This window comes from Myotis myotis, unplaced genomic scaffold, assembly GCF_014108235.1.
Source record: "Myotis myotis isolate mMyoMyo1 unplaced genomic scaffold, mMyoMyo1.p scaffold_m19_p_4, whole genome shotgun sequence".
Classification (NCBI taxonomy): domain Eukaryota; kingdom Metazoa; phylum Chordata; class Mammalia; order Chiroptera; family Vespertilionidae; genus Myotis; species Myotis myotis.
Genome location: NW_023416346.1, coordinates 122,481,457 through 122,498,716, shown reverse-complemented (window position 1 = coordinate 122,498,716; position 17,260 = coordinate 122,481,457). Strand labels below are relative to the sequence as shown.

At 39.3% G+C, this 17,260-nt stretch overlaps 1 protein-coding gene and 1 non-coding gene across 3 annotated transcripts in view; both read left to right on the top strand.

The window, feature by feature from the left end:
* The window catches only part of PPEF1 (protein phosphatase with EF-hand domain 1), a 117,865-nt gene that overhangs the window by 69,877 nt on the left and 30,728 nt on the right, over nt 1-17,260 (top strand). For both annotated transcript variants that reach the window (XM_036306097.1, XM_036306096.1), the window contains 2 exons: nt 4,541-4,655; nt 7,937-7,983. In XM_036306097.1, coding sequence (XP_036161990.1) covers nt 4,541-4,655; nt 7,937-7,983 — 162 coding nt within the window. The remainder of the gene's footprint in view (nt 1-4,540; nt 4,656-7,936; nt 7,984-17,260) is intronic.
* On the top strand, nt 6,392-6,496 carry LOC118654823. The gene has a single exon (XR_004967088.1). It is a non-coding gene; the product is annotated as a U6 spliceosomal RNA (small nuclear RNA).

Below are 17,260 nucleotides of genomic sequence, written 5' to 3'. Positions count from 1 at the left end.
TTTCTTTTAAAAATTTTAAAGCTGTAGCTCTTACATTTAGGTCAATGAACCATTTTCATTGATTCTTTGTAAAGTTCAACAAATTTCAAAAACCATTAGCTACCTGTTTGTGTACAACTTAAGTTAATTTCTGTCCAACTTCATTCTTTGCATATGAGTATGTAGTTGTTCCAGAATCTTTTGTTGAAGAGTCTTTTTCCTTCATTGAATGGCCTTGGTACCCTTGTCAAAAATTAATAAGCCATAGATGTATGGATTTATTGCTGGACTCCCAGTTTTATTCCATTGGTGTATGTGTCTATCCTATGCAAGCAGCACATTGTCTATTAATATGGTGTATTACATTAATTAACTTTCTTATGTTGAACTACACTTGTATTCCTGGAATAAACCCCATTTGTTCATAGTGTATAATTCTTTAAAATTTTGTTGGATTTGGTTTACTGGTATTTTGTGAGGATTTGCATTTTATTCATAAGGGATATTGATCTGCATTTTCTTTTCTTATGATGTCTTTATCTGGCTTTGGTATCAGGATAATACTGACCTCATAGAATGATTTAGGAATTTTTTTCCTTTTCTTTCTTTTCTTTTCTTTTCTTTTCTTTTCTTTTCTTTTCTTTTCTTTTTTCTTTTTCTTTTTTTTTTTGCAAGAGTTTGAGAAGGATTGGTGTTAATTCTTTAAATGTTTAGTAGAGTTCACCAATAAAGCTGCCTGGTCTTGGATTTTTATTTGTTGGGAGGTTTTTGATTAATGATTCAATCTCTACTTGTTCTAGATCTGTTTGTATTTTCTGTTTTTTTCTTGAGTCAGGTTTGGTAATTTGTATGTTTCTAAGATTGTATCCATTTTATCTAAGTTATCTAATTTATTTGTGTACAATTGTTCATGATAGTCTCATAATTCTCTTTATTTATTTTCTAAAATTCTCACCTGAGGACATGCTTTCATTGATGAGAGAGAGAGAGAGAGAGAGAGAGAGAGAGAGAGAGAGAGAGAGAGAGAGAGATGTGGAGGTGTGAAACACTGATTGGTTGCCTCCTGTATGTGCCCTAACCAGGGATCAAACCCGCAACCTATACCCTGACTGGAAATCGAACCCAAGACCTATCTGTGTATGGGACGATGCTCCAACCAACTGAGCCACATTGGTCAGGGCTCTTTTTATTTCTTTAAGGCCAGTGGGGATGTCCCCACTTTCATTTCTGATTATAGTTATTTGCATTTTCACTATTTTTTTCTTGGTCAAGGTAGCTAATGGTTTTTGAATTTTGTTGAACTTTACAAAGAATCAGCTTTTGGTTTTGTTGATTCTCCCTATTGATTTTCTGTTCTCTATTTAATTTATCTGCACTCTGATCCTTATTTTCTTCCTTCAGCTAGTTTTTAGTTTAGTTTGCTCTTATTTTTCTAACTCCTTAGTGTTAAGTGAGACTTTTCAATTGAAATCTTCTTTTTTAATGTGGGTATTTACAGCTATAAATTTATGTCTGAGCATCACTTTTGCTTTATCCCATAAGTTTTTTTTAAAAATATATTTTATTGATTTTTACAGAGAGGAAGGGAGAGGGATAGAGAGTTAGAAACATCAATGAGCGAGAAGCATCAATCAGCTGCCTCCTGCACGCCCCCTACTGGGGATGTGCCCGCAGCCAAGGTACATGCCCTTGACCGGAATCGAACCTGGGACCCTTCAGTCTGCAGGCCGACACTCTATCCACTGAGCCAAACCGGTTAGGGCTATCCCATAAGTTTTGATGTATTGTGTTTTCATATTCATTCATCTCAAAGTTATTTTCTTTTTAAAAATTTGTGTGTTGAGAGAGAGAGAGAGAGAGATTTGTTGTTCCTCTTATTTGTGCATTCATTAATTCTTGTGCCCTGATCGGGGATTGAACCCGCAACGTTGGTGTATCAGGATGATGCTCTAACCAACTGAGCTACCTGGCCAGGGCAATCTCAGAGTATTTTATAATTTCCTTTGTGATTTTTTTTGACCCATCATTTGTTTAAGATAATGTTGTTTGATTTCCACATATTTGTGAATTTTCTAGTTTTTCTCCTGTTACTGACTTTTAGTTTCATTTCATTATAGTCAGAGAAGATACTTTGCATGATTCTAATCTTTTAAAATTTATTGAGGGAAAAGATTTATACAATCTGAAGAAAGACAGTCCAATAAATTCAATTAAAAAATAAAAGCTATTGAGGCTTGCTTTGTGGCCCAACATCTGAACTATTCTGGGGAATATTCTATGTGCACTTGTAAAAAATGTGTAGTCTGTGATTGTTGGGTGGAGCATTCTATAGATATTTTTTCGGTATAATTGTGTGTGTGGTCTCTGGTGTTTCTGTTCCTTTAGCTTGTGTTCAGCTAATGTTTTGACAGAATCTCCTTGAACCCCAGGAGCTATTTTAAAAAAGGGAAAAAAGAAAAACCCAGCCTTTGCGGATAGGGTCTGTATTGGTACACCCCTTCACTGCTTGGCCAGGCTGTTTACAAATTTGTCTTAGCCTTTACATCCTGCTTGCACTGAGCCATTTTTAAGATGCCTTTTCCTGATTTAGCCTTTGCTTGGTAATTATAAATTTTGACTATTTTCCAGAGCTCTGACAAAGTTGATTATGACAGTAGTTTTTTTTTTTTTGCTTGATATTTTTAAAGTTTTTCTGTGAAGGGATGGGCTTTGGAGGTACCCACCCCATTATTTTCTCTACCATTACCCCAAAACTCTCATTCTCAGGTAGGACACTAAGAACATACCTTAGCAATAAGAGTGAATTAGAAATAGACTGGGCATTGAAGCAAAGTTTTGAATCCCCTAATTCCTGAGATTGAAATATCATCTTAGACAGATTGTGCTCCTAGCCAGATGGCAAAAGAAAATTTAAATCCTCTCTGCAAGAAAATAGGCCTCACGTTATTTCTCCAAGTTTTCATATACCATGTCTAGTTAATACAAATATTAACTAGGGAGAGGAGGATATAAGATTCATGAAAGAAAACTGAGAATTTAGAATTCTTTTGTAGGGAAAATCCTTAGTAGTCTGCCAGTTTTTGGATAGACAGGAAAGATGGGTCTCTCCCTCTAATCAACATCCAGGAGTCCTTCTATTTCCTCCTAATTCTCGCATTACTTCAAATACTGATTCCTGTCTTTGGACAAAATTAATAATGAAAATTCTCCAAATTTAAATCATATGTTTTTGGGGTCTGGGATAGAAAACAATTTTATTATTTTAGTAGCTAGGGAAATGGAAATTTCAGGATACCATGAGTCATGATTCTTCCAAAGGGTTCAATATGTCCTGAATTCCATACCCAAAGCAGTAACTGAACAATATGTAGATATGACCCCTCTCTCAGCCTTCAGTAATCTAAACGAGTTCTGTCTAATAGAAATTTAATGTGAGTCACATAAATATTTTAAAATTTTCAAGTAGTCCCATTAAAAAAGTAAAAAGAAACAGGAGAAATTAATTTTAATAATATATGTTATTTAATCCAGCATATATAATTATTGTAATATGTTAAAAGTTTTTAATGGAACATTTAGCTTTTTTTCAAACTAAGTCTTTGAAATCTGCTATGTATTTTGTGCCTATAGCATATCTCAGTTTCAACTAGCCCCATTTCAAGTGGTCAGTAGCCCCATGGGACTAGTGGCTACTATATTAGGACTGCCAATAGTCCTGACCCATAAAGTGGTGTTAACATCTGTTAAATTTTTATTGGCTGTATTACTTTTTGGCTTATGTAATTTGGAATATTTTATAATTAAAAAAAGGGAGAACAACACACTGGATTTAAAACAAACAAAAACCCCAGAGGAGAAAACAGTAAATCTGTCCAAAACAATGATGTCATCAAGAATTTAATTGGAGGAGAGCAATGGAATGAATGGTCATAATAGGAGATAATCCAAATGGTTTATTTGGGTTTTGTATATGTTTTATACTTAGACTGTACAATATAAACATGCTTGCTGTTCTGTAAACTCACACAATCTGTGTACCAACAATTGAGCCACACATGGGACTCCTGGCTTCCTTTTGAGACCTCTCAGAATGCAGCACCTAGTTTCCATCCTAGGTGGCAGGATGTTACAGACGAATATAAAGCAGCCCCTCTTCATCAGTCTCTCTCTACTTCTCATTCTCATTCTCTCTCCTTACCCTCCTTTTTATTTATTTATTTTCACACTTCCTTAGGGCAAAGGAGTCTCCTCTTTTTCCCATCACTTCTCTTGGAATTACTGAACAAGAATAATCAGAAATGTTCTGTAAATGGGTGATGTCAAGAGCATGGGAGTACAAATGTCCTAGGCACCATTCATTCATTCAATTTACAAATCTCTAGTGAGGGATTATTATATGCCAGATACTGTGCTGAAATCATCTATTTGAGACTGATTTAGAGATGGTCCTGAAAAACAGCTACCTGAAATGTGTTCATATGCTCCACCTTTATAACTTTCTATTCAGTCATGCCTTTTTTCCTAGTTCGTCATATCTTTTTCTTCTGTTTTGCCCTCACAGATACTCCATGCCTATTATGTTTTAGAGATACTATTCGAAACTAAGGAAGCCATGAAGCAAATGCCAAATTTTACTCATATAAGAACTTGTCCCACCAAAGAGATAACAATCTGTGGTAAGTTTTAGAGTAGAGTTGCCAAATTAATATTTTAGAGCTTCTTGGTTCCACGTCATTTGCCTAACTTGAAAACTGCATAAATTGGACTGTGTTAAGGGAAAAGTGTTAATATAGAGTTATCTATCATGATAATACTGTTCCCCATCTTGTCTTTGTTTTGCATACCAGCTGGCAGGAATTAATTATGTGAGAAATTAAAGAACCCATAGCTTTTTATAAAGGCAGCATTTTAATACAGAAACCACCCATGGGTGGAATAAGTGTTCTTTGCCCTCTGTCTAGCTCTCGTTATCTTTGTTCCATGTTGCTTTTCCCAGGTGGGCCTCTGCATGCCACTTATGCTGGGAAGAGAAAAGCCCAAGGCAGGGTGGAGATTAAAGTCTTCTCTGCTTTTGGCTGCTGTTTTAGATTTTTCCAACTGGTCTCTGCAGCTTTTAGAAGAGTGGGAATGTCCCAGAAATCTGTTCCTTGTTCTTCTAAATAACCAGATTGAGATTGTGTTATCCTGTAGGCCAGTCTGGTAGGATATTGCTTCAAGAAACAGTACACATTGAAATTCAACACAGTTGGTGCTCTCAGCATGCTTGCAACTGTCTGAGAATGGAGTGCGTGGAAGGAACAGCAACTCCCTTAACTTCTAATTAAGCCTTTAGGTTACAAAACAGTGATTGTTATTTTCCAAATCAATTTTTAGCCCGTGTTTCTTTTACTCTGGCAGGTAGAAGTGGATTTGACAATCTAATTAAACCATTTCCATTTCTAGCATCTGATAGTGGTGACAGGGACTTGATGCAGCAGCACATACTTCATGACATGCCTTGACTCAGGTTTTTGAAGAGTCTTCAATGGTTTAATTCCAACCTAATCAGGCCACCACATCTCTGCCAAGCAGATGAGGCATCTCAGCAGTGGGGGCCTTTTATTCAAGGCTTCTCCCACTCTAACTTTTCATGGGAACAAAGGATTTGGAGTCATGAGACTTAGGAAGCCATGCCTATGCATGAAGCCTATGGAGCCAGGGCTAGATTTGCTCTCGGAGTGTATAAAATAGGCCAAACAGAGTAGGGCCTGTCCCCGCATATTTTCAGTATACCTCCAGGTGCCATTGTGACTTTTCTTTGGACAAAAGGATCTGGAAGAAGACATGAATTAATTGGAGGACATGGAATCCTGGAATCACAGCAATGAGAAGCTCTTACAGAGACCATCTGTCTAACATGCCAAGCTTACTCAGCTGGTTAGTGACAGGGTCAGGATTAAAATCAGGCCCTCTAGTTAGAGGCAGCTGCGTATCTGCTATTTTAACTCCACATCATGTACTGCTCTGATTGATGTTTCATTTTCCATCGTGAGACAAAGATTAGGGAATATAGATTGATGGGACAGTTCCATTCATTTAATGATCCCTGCATCTTGGGCATTTATTTCTAAGCTTTTCTCACATAGCACCATTAGTAAAAGGAAAAGCCAAGGTCAGTAGGTTCCCATAGCATGGGAATTATTTTCTATTTTTAATAACCCCATTGAACTTATAAAAATTGGCCATTATTTAAAATAAAATTTAAAATTAGGTTCAAACTTTCAAAAACATCTTCTGTTTAATTTAGTAGTAGGAGAGGGAAAGAAATTGTGATGTAATTTTACCATTATCTTAATTTCCAGATGCATATTTTATATGCACATCTAAACATGCTACATGGTTCTCAATATGCATGAAATATAGGAGGTGTTTTATGCTCACTTCTGCAGCACATATACTAAAATTGGAATGATACAGAGAAGGTTAGCATGGCCTCTGTGCAAGGATGACACACACACAAGAAATATAGGTGTTTTAGTCTACAGTTATGTTATAAATCATAACCAATTTTGCACTCATGTTTTTGTTTGCAGTGAAAGTACCTTTCTGTAGCTATCTTTCCATGATATGGATTTTTTTGTTTGCTGCCCAAGTAGAAGTTAAAAATGTTTTTATAGTCTCTACTCTTAATATGCTGAAACAAATTCATTTTTAGCATGAGAGCTTCAACACTTCTGTCTATCCAAATCTTTGAAAGATGAATCACCCTGAAGCCAATTAGAAAAATAAAATAAGTAAAAAATATATTTAACTGATAAGTAAAAAGTCCTTCCATTTTTATTTTTTAGATTTAGAGTGAGACCACATGAAATCATGAGATTTAAGTATACAATAGTATTAATATGCTCTTAATGTTAATATTATAGTCATTTTATGAATAAGTGCTGGTGATAAGGATTTTAATTTTATCATTCCCATTATAATTGGAGTATTTTGTTGCATATATTTGTTTGAATTTGGTTGTGGGTTTTTAAACAAATTGAGGAAATTTTTTTCCAAATTAAATTCTATTTGGTAATTAAGTTGGATACAAAGAGTAAATATTTATGATCAGAGCTTATGAAAGATAAATATTTACCTAGAAATAATTATCCAAGTAGGCCTTTTAAATATTCATATTTTCACTCTTGTTTTTAAATTAATGGCTTCATATATTCATATGGTTTCCCTTAGTTGGCTGAGTTTTATAAAGCAATGCTTTCCTTTTAATTTTTTTATAACTGTCTCATCAAAAGAATGTGAGCCATCTACTCATACTTTTTAAGTTTCTAATTCAACTGTCTGAACATATTCTTTAAAACATGGCTTTAAAAAGCTACGTATTTAGCAATTAAATGTATGTATTGAGTTCCTGCTATGCACTGGGTATAGAGGAAACACATGGGTGTTGTGTTTTTTTTAACACATGGGTGTTTGATGCCAGGATAGATACTATTGCTGCTTTAGAGATTATATTACAGAATAATCGATGAGGGCTTTAGTTTGGAAATGAGATAAAATTGGGTTTGAATTCCAGCTCTGACACTTGGTAGTTGGGTAACTTTACATAAGTTACTTAACTACTCTGAGCCTCATTTGTAAAATGAGAATAATGAAAATAATATCCATCTGATAGAGTGGTTATAAGGACTGAACAAGATAATTAATGTAAACCTGTAATACAGTGCTTGGTACAGACTAAGGTAAGCACTGCGTAAATGGCAAGAGTGAATAGATAATTGCAATATTGGATGCTGTCCTCTCTAGAAAGGCGACAAAGTTTCCATAGCACCCTGGAATTAATATCATCACAGGGTAAAAACCCAATGCCCCGAGAATGGTTGGACTATATTAGCAGTATTTCAGTTTGTAAAATTCTGTAACAAAATGGGCATTTTCTTGTTTCCTGCTGAAGAGTGATTTTTCATTTGCCCTCCAGGCGATTTACATGGAAAATTAGAGGATCTCCTTTTGATCTTCTCCAAGGTAAGTGATTATTTTGCTAAATATTTGCATTTTTGTTGGGAGCAATCCTAGGGAAGATAATATTTGTTTTATTAGGGATGTGTACAAATACAGATGAAATATAGCAGCTTTTATGCAAGAAGCTGAAAGATTTGTAGAGGGATATCCTTTGGGTTTTTCTTACACATATTTCATAATTTTTTAAATTTAATTTGGGTCTTTGTTCAATGTTATTGTTATCTGTATAACCCTTGGGATTTGTACCTGATTGTATTTGGGGTCTTTATTACATCGTAGATGTCTAGATGGCACGGGATGGGGAGGGGAGCAGTCTGTTTTATTTTATTTTGTTCAGAAGTGAGCATATCACATACCAGTCTTCTCTTCCAATGCATACTAATTATGTCTGGAAGGAGTCCCCACAGTAAGTTCCACATTGCTCTCTTCTCTACCCGATTCACCATTGCTGGGCTCAGTTGCTCTTCCAGTGCCATGGCTCCTCTTCATTTGTTGGGTTTTGATGGTGGGGGTCCACACAGAGGACACAGAGCAACTTGGTCTGCATGGGATTTCTCTGCATCTCTTGGATTGGAATCAATTCTCTCTCTGACTCAGCTGTTGTCAACTGAATGTTTGCTTCTGGGATGGCTGCATGTAGAAAACTGACCCTGAGGTGACCCCTGCCTTCACAGTGATGTCCCTTTATCTGTCTTTGATTAATGTGTCATCCCCACAAGTAGCATGTTGAATAATTGGGCACAGCATAGGTGTCTCAAATGGACTGAAATAAAATATATTCTCATTATCATGGTGGTCAATCAGTTCTACTCTGGAGACTGTGAGAGCTTAAGTCACATAACATCATAAACCTTAATTTTTCTTTTGGCTACAATATTCTTGAGCTTCCACCTCATAAGAGATTTTCTTATGAATAAAATAACAAATATTCAAAAGCACTTTTAAGTACTAGGTTATTATAGAAATGAAAGGTTTGCATGTCATCTGTTCAGAATGGAAGCTTGGAAGGGAAAGGAGCAGACCAAACCAGGAGTGGATGAATGGAGCTGGCACTTAGGAGGTGATTACGTTGAGACTGCAGGAGGCCTAAGCAAGGATCTAGAGCATGATAGCCATAGAGTGGGGTCAGAGGAAATGGGAGGCTGCCCAGGTAGTGGGTTGGTGTCAGGAAGTCCAGCCAAAGGTTTGCTGGTAGGGAGCTGAGGGTACTGGCAAAGAGCAGTCTAGAAATCAGCCCCAGAATCCAAACTGGGCAGGGAAGGAAGAGAAGCCAGATGGGCCAATCAACTGGGAGAAATGGGAGGAGTGATGGATTGGCATGTTCTCTAAGGTAAGGGAGCAGACTAACTGGGGTTAGGGCCTTAGGAACAGAATGGATGGGAAGTTGCAAGGGGCGTAATCTTAGGGGGTGAATGGGTCCAAGGTGAGGTCCAGAAAGTGGGCAACTGGAGTAAGTAAAAGAGAATAGTGGCCACGAGGAGGTCAAGCATGTGGAAAGCAGGTGTATTAAGTGAGTTTGTGACAGGACTAAGAGACTGGGAGCAGGGGAAGGAAGTGTAGCCACAGGTCATGGGCCTTGAAGGAAGAGTAGAAGCTTTTACCTGATGCTGGCAACATAAAAAGCTGGGTTGGTATTTGAGTGGCTCTGAGGAGTAAGTAGACCCTCCCCCACTCCTGACTCTGAGGTGTCCATCCTGTGGAAGAATAGATCCTTTCCTCCTGGAGGGCTGCAGGAGCCAGGAGTACAGCAGTGTATTTAAGACAGGCTCAGATTTCCAGAGGGAAGTCTTTCTGAATGAGTTGAAGGCAGAAGGGAGTTTATTTACTATGAAATTGGGATTCTACTGTCCAAACCAGAAAGCTATGATAGAGATAGAAATGATAGAATGGTGAGAGGACACCAAGGAATTGCACAGTTTGGGGAATGGAATTTGTGAAACTCTATATAGCACCATATAAATGTTCAGAAGTTCAGACCTAGTATTGTTGACAATTATAATGTGAGGAAGGAGGAGGGGCAGAGGTGTGTGTGGAATAACCACAGAAGAAAATCTGGTAATGATTGCTCTGGAAGTTTTGGGAAATACATAAAAGGGAAAATAGTTGAGTAAATTAAATGGGGAAAGTGACTTCCAAGGCATTTAGAAAAGAAAATTTCTCGAGTGGTAGTTGAAGATACTAAGGTGTGATCAGGGAAAGGCCTCTGGAGTAGACTTGAGAAAAGAGAGAATTCCAACATATTGCTTTAATGCCATTGGTAAACTATATGGAATATATACTAGTAAAACTGGAAGGTGCTAATGTAAAGATGGAACAGGAGGAGGTGGGTGGTAAGAAGTATTATAAAAAGAACTAAAGGTGAAAATATAGCTTTCACATGAGAGCAAGAAATATTTTGAGAGTTAACCAATGAGAGTGTTCACGAAGTAGAGATTGAGAGGCCAGTGATGAAAGAGTGGGCACTATAATTTGGGATGGATTTTGGTAGAGGGAGGTGAGAGGCTTGTTTGGAAAGCAGAAGTCTGCAAGAGCCATGAATTAGCATTTTAAAGGCTGTAGTGAGAAGCAGGTAAAATGCACCTTAGACATGGAAAAAAACACATGCACCAGAATCTTGAAATTGCCTGATTTAAAAAGGGGAAATTGCGGGAAGAGGCCTTGATGACAGCAAGGTTCCACTTTAAGAAATTGAAAAGATGGTGTAATTAATGGTGTCTGAGAAGGGAGAATGACCTGGTGTGCTTATGATGATGTGAGTCTCTTAGCTTCTGGGTAATGAGAGTCCTAAATTAAGGGCTGAGAAAGAAAAGGGCAGGACAGAGATGTCTCAGAAAGCTATGCTATTTGATGATCACTAACTTATAAAAGTCAGTATTTTGCCTTTTTCTTTCTCATTTTTTAATCCAAAGTTTAAATGAGGAATGATGATAGATGGCAGAGTATAGGCTATAGTGCTTCCTAAAATCATGAATACAAACTGTTCTGAAAACAATGTTTATACATGAATACAAATGACAGTGATATTTGTACCCCGAGGTCAAACTCCCATCTACTTATCACTTCCACGGGAACCCAGAATTAAGTAAAAAGGGTCTCTGAGCTCTTGAAATTCTTGTCCAATGCACCTTACTCACAGGAGAGGTCCTAGGCCCTTACTCAAAGACCAGTGAACATATATCCGTAAAACCTTATATGACACGTTTTCTGCAAGTTTGCCAGTCTGGCTCCTCCACCCCCCAACAGATTAGGGAGTGGGAGGGGAAAGGTGAAAGTGAGATTCAGTGACAGTGAAGAAAAGTAAAGCTGTTCCTGACAGTAAGAGGAGATCTAGAACTCTAAAAATGAGGTGGGCAATGAAGTAGTAATCTTCAGGGATCGGGGGCTGTGTGTATAGATTGGGAAGAGCGTTCTATAATTCTCAGAGGGCCTAAGGGCATGCTTAGTTTGATGTGTCTGCATGGTCAAGAAGGTTTCAAGTTCTACAGTGTGTACTTTGTTAAGGAGTAAAGAAACAAATGCACATTTTAAAAATTCCTAGCCAAAGTGATTCAAATAATTTTAAAATGTAGTCCAGCTTTTAAAGGAGTACGCTTCAGTGATCTGGAAAATTCACTTCAGCAATGCTTACAGTATGAATAAGTATCATTATTGGGCCTTAGTGAACATTAAAAAAAGAAAGATTAGTTGAGATAAAAGTAATGGGCAAGGAAAGTAGATGAGGAGGAAAGGAAGAACATCTTAAAATGAGGAAAATGGTGGGGAGGGGTGGATTTCTCTTTTGGCATCAAATACAAAGGTCGCCTGTGAAGGGATTACAACAGGTGCTACGACCCAAGCAATCGCTTGATTGCTTCAGGAAATGATAGAGTTTCTGTGATGGTGCTGATTCTCACTGTGATATTCAATGCATCCACAGCATGTTCAATCCTGATTACTGGTAATGCCCTGCATGTGGGGCTTTCCTCTGGTTCATTCATAGGAGCGCATAGGATTTAGCTGCCTCACTGTAATCCATGGGCCAGCTGTCTTCTGTTTAGAAGTTAGAGACCATGCTTTAACTGATCCTTATTTAACATTATCAACCTATCTTAATTTTATTCATGAAAATTATTTTTAGTTTATTCAAGTTCCAATTGAACTTGAATGATAGGGAATAGTTTGGCAAACTACATCCTCTTGGAGATTCTTGGAGCTATAAATGACCATGTTTATATTATGCTCCCACTAACTGATTCTTCTCTATCAAGCCAAAGTAGAAACCAGGAAAACCTCAGGCTTTGAAATCAGGAAAAATTTTATCTTTCAGTTGGTGTTTTGCTAGACAATTTCTTCTTCGTCAGTTCTTTTAGACAGTACTAGAGGCCTAGTGCCGTGCACTGGTGGGGTCCCTTGGCCTGGCTTGTGGGGATCAGGCCGAAACTGGCTCTATGACATCCCCCAAGGGGTCCCGGATTGTGAGAGGGCAGTTCTCAGGTGACACATTCCGGAATCGGGCTCCCTCCTCTCTGGTTCCAGGTGTGTCACCCGAGAACCACTGCTGTCAAGTGACCACAGCTCGGCAGTTCCTGTGTTGAGCATCTGCCCTCTGGTGGTCAGTGCGTATCATAGCTACTGGCTGGTCGGCCAGTCACTTAGGCTTTTATATACAGTGGGGCCTTGACTTACGAGTGTCCTGACTAATGAGTTTTTCGAGATAGGAGCCATCTCTCGGCCAATTTTTTGCTTTGAGTTGCGAGCTAAAATTCAGGTTACAAGCCAGCTTCAGATACCCCACCACTAGTTGGTGTAGCAAACGTCACAGTGAATGCCACAACATCAGCCCAGCATCACGTGTCTCACTCGTTCACTGTTGATTTGACATACGAGTAATTTGAGTTACGAGCTCCGTCACGGAACAAATTAAACTCGTAAGTCAAGGCCCCACTGTATATAGATAGGATGAGTAGGCTGCAGGACTGGGTCCTGCCCAAGGCCAAACAAGGACATAGCCTGAGAGCAACAGTTGTAATGTAGGGTTCCCTGAGATGCCTCATCACATTACTTTAAAATATATATATATATATACTAGAGGCCTGGTGCACAAAATCTGTGTACTCGGGGGGAAGGGGGGTTCCTCAGCCTGGCCTGCACTCTCTCGCAGTCCAGGAGCCCTCAGGGGATGTGTGACTGATGGCTTAGGCCCGCTCCCCAGGGACATCTGTCAGTAGGACATCCTTAGCACTCCTGCCACCGCCACCGCTGTGCTCGCCAGCAGTGAGCTTGGCTTCTGGCTGAGCAGTTCTCCCCCTGTGGAAGTGTACTGACCACCAGGGGGCAGCTCCTGCGTTGAGTGTTTGCCCCTGGTGGTCAGTGCACATAATAGCAACCGGTTGTTCCACCGTTCGGTTGATTTGCATATTAGCCTTTTATTATATAGGATACACACACACACACACACACACACACACACACACAATGGCCTAGTGCACAAAATTTGTGCACATTAAAAGGGAATTAATTAGAGGAAATATTTTAATATTGCTATTTGTCAGTGATGAAAGAAAATTAGTAAAATGTATATGAAAATCTTCCTCCTGTCAGAGTCTGGGGCATGCCACAGGACCCAGAGTCAAGTCCCCGTCCACCCACGTGCACCTCGAAATCATGCGAGACCCAGACCCGGCTGGCCCCACCCCCATTGGGTGAGATCCAGACCCGGCCTGCCCCACCCCCATCAAGCCCCGCCGGGTGGGGGGCACAGCCTCAGGTCCCCCATCAAGCCCTGCTGGGTCGGGGGCACAGCCTCAGGTCCCCTGGCCCGGTGCCAGGCAGGGGGGGCACAGCCTCAGGTTCCCCAGTGCACCCTCAGGTCCCCTGGCCTGGTGCTAGAGTGGGGGCCATGGCCTGAGGTCCCCCAGCCCGGGGCAGGGGGTGAGGCCTCAGGTCCTGTGGCCCGGGCGGGGGGTGTGGCCTGAAGTCCCCTGTCAAGCCCCATCAGGTGAGGGGGCACAGCCTCAGGTCCCCCACCCCAGCCTGGTGCAACACAGCCTCAGGTCCCTGTTGATCACTCGTTATGGCTCATTACGGAAACCCTGCCTCCGCTGTGGGCGCAGCAATCTTGTGATGGCATGATGGAGGGTCAGTTTGCATATTACCTCTTTATTATATAGGATATGGATATGGATATATATATGTATAATTTTAGAGAGGAAGGGAGAGAGAGAGAGAAACATCAATGATGAGAGAGAATCATTGATCAGCTGCCTCCTGCATGCCCCCTACTGGGGATTGAGCCCACAACCCAGGTATGTGCCCTGACCAGGAATCAAACTGTGTTGATAGATACACACTCAACCAGTGATCCACACCAGCCAAGTCATATTACTCTTTTTATTCAAGTGGTTGGTTTAGTTTAAGACTTCTATTGTTATTCAAACATATGTTAAATGGAATCTGTCTACTAATTTATTTATTCAATAAACTTCTATCTGATCCCTAGTGTTCAAGTTACTATATAAACTGTGGAATGATACATAGATGAATATGAAGTTCATTCATTTTATGTATATGTATTAAACGCCTATTAGGAATGAGGTATTCTGCTAAGGGTTGGTGGTACAGTCTGACTGAAACACAGGTTTTGGCTCCAAAGACATCAGTTTAGTTTAGAAGGAAGGTCAATTAATAAAACAACAGGACAGTTCAGGGTGGGATGAGTTATAATTGGGATAAACATGAGACTCCAAGGGAGCACATTGGAGTGGTACCTAATCTCGTGGGAGACTTCCTGGAGGAGGTGACATTTAAGACAATCAAATAATTTTAGTAATTGCCTAAATCATGAAGGAAAGTTTTGGAGGATTGGAAAAGATTTTATTCGTATACTAGTGGCCCAGTGCACAGATTCGTGCACATTGAAAGGAAGTTAATTAGAAGAAATATTTTAATATTGCTATTCGCCCTTTCTCTATAATAGAAGTGTCAGAGATAAAAGAGAACTAGTAAAATGTATATGAAAAATAATATATGAATATATATAACAACAATGACATGATGTAAAAGCAACAAAGACATGATGTAAAAACAACAAAAACATGATATAAAAACAAAAACATGGTATAAAAACATTGATAAAAACAATGATAAATTGATTAAACTTATTCCAGTATCTCCCTATATACCACATTAACAGTAAAAACACTCAATACATTCTTTCGATGACGCTGGCTTCTTTCGGCTTCAGAGGTACGTTGTGCCAATAGTTGGTCTTCAGATATATTCTGTTGACAACACTGCTTTCTTTTAGCTTCAGAATGTCAACAAAAAACAACCAAATTCACGATCGACAATGACAGATCGAAATGCACGCGTATGCTTGGCACCAGCGAGAGCTTTATATGTATTGAGCATACGTGAGTCAATGTTTATTTTTAAGTTGCCAGTATGCATCATATGTACCAGTCATGGGACGGACGGACAGATGGATGGTCGGTCACTTAGCCTTTTATGTATATAGACTAGAGGCCCGATGCATGAAATTTGTGCAAGAGTAGGCCTTCCTTCCCCCAGCTGCTGGCACCGGCTTCCCTCTGGCATCTGGCACCCAGGCTTCCCGCCCACCAACTACAGCCCACCGATTGGTGGCCTCTGTGGGGCGATCATGGGGCAATGCCCGGACCCCTGACAAATCGCATCACACCCGCCTTGGCTGGCCTGGCGCCAGTGTGTCATAGCGTGGTCGTCCGGAAGGTCATTCAGTCTAATTAGCATATTACGCTTTTATTATTATAGATAGTTTTTGTGATGCATTGCAATAAATGATGAGATTCACACTAATGATTGTTCTTGATTGTTTGTTTTAAGATTTTGGTTTCTTTAAAATTTGGTTGTCCTTGTCCTAGCTGGTTTGGCTCACTGGATAGAGGGTCAGCCCATGTACTGAAAGGTCCTGGGTTTGATTCCAGTCAAGGGCACATACCTCGGTTGCAGGCTCTATTGGGGTGTGTGTGGGAGGCAACCAATCAATGTGTCTCTCTCACATCAATGTTTCTCTCCCTCCCTCCCATTCTAAAAATCAATGGAAAAATATCCTTGGGTGAGGAATGACAATAATAAAAAAATGAAAACAATATTTGGTTGTCCTTAAAAATTATATCATTTAGCACCTTTTCACTAAGCCAGACATTTTCAGGTCATATTCCTATCTGGGTTTGAAAATATTTTTTTCCTCTGGGCATCACACTGTTACCTATGACAGGCCTGTGTTCAAAGGCATCTCAACTTTATATGGCTCCAATATCATCAAGTGAACCAATTTACATAGCATTGGTTAGGTCATATTTTTAGATTTTATTTTCTGAACGAATTAATTTAAATCAGCCACTTTTGCTTAATTAGAGTGACCAATTTTAAATACTTCATTCAGAGCCTTAGTTAGCCTTGCTAACATTGCAAGACATTTTTCCTCACTGGAAGCAAAGCTTGAAATTTTAGATCAAGTATTGGCAAATTATTTTGTTAAATTCATGCTGTGAATGGAGACCTCCTGAAGCTGAAAAAGGGATGCACATGGACACAGAGAAGCTAATTAACTCTTAACCCTGTGGGTGTCATACCGACGCTGTCCATTGGAAGCCTTGCCATCTTGGTGTTTGTTTGTTTTCTTTCTCTCTTCTTACCATCCTCCACCCCCCCATGCCTGTGATTTTCCAGTTGAGAAGTTCATTAAATATTTTCTATTTTTCTCTATCCTGATATGCTTCACACTGCCACAGTAGTCAATCCCTTTCCTTTTGAGATTAAAGCAGTGTGTTGCAATCAAAAGAACAGATCTCTAAAATAGGGTTCTCAAAAGATATAAAATTAAAATATTGTGGAGTTGAGGTACAGAAGTTATTATATGATGTGCACAAAAATGTCCACATAAGTTGGGATACCTTCTAGATGTCTATTTTAAAATGCTCCAGTAGACAACAGGTGACAATATAGGGAAATAATCTTGTTTTTGTCTCTACTCAAAGTAATTAATTGTAGTCTGCTCTTTTCCCCCCTGCAGGTCATCTGAATTGTGGTTACCCTGATTTTTCTATATTTGTCAAATTCATTTCCATGTCATAGATGGTTTATTGTATATCAGCTGCAGAATAAGCTAGAGAGTTTGGTTTGCTGGAACTGAGTGAAGGATGGGGTATAGCAGCAGGTTTTGCTTCTTTGAAGGAAACCCAGAAATCTCAGTAATTCGAAGCCTAAATGTTCTAGAGACTTATGTCTCAGGAGACTTAGCTCCTCATCCTCTTATCTA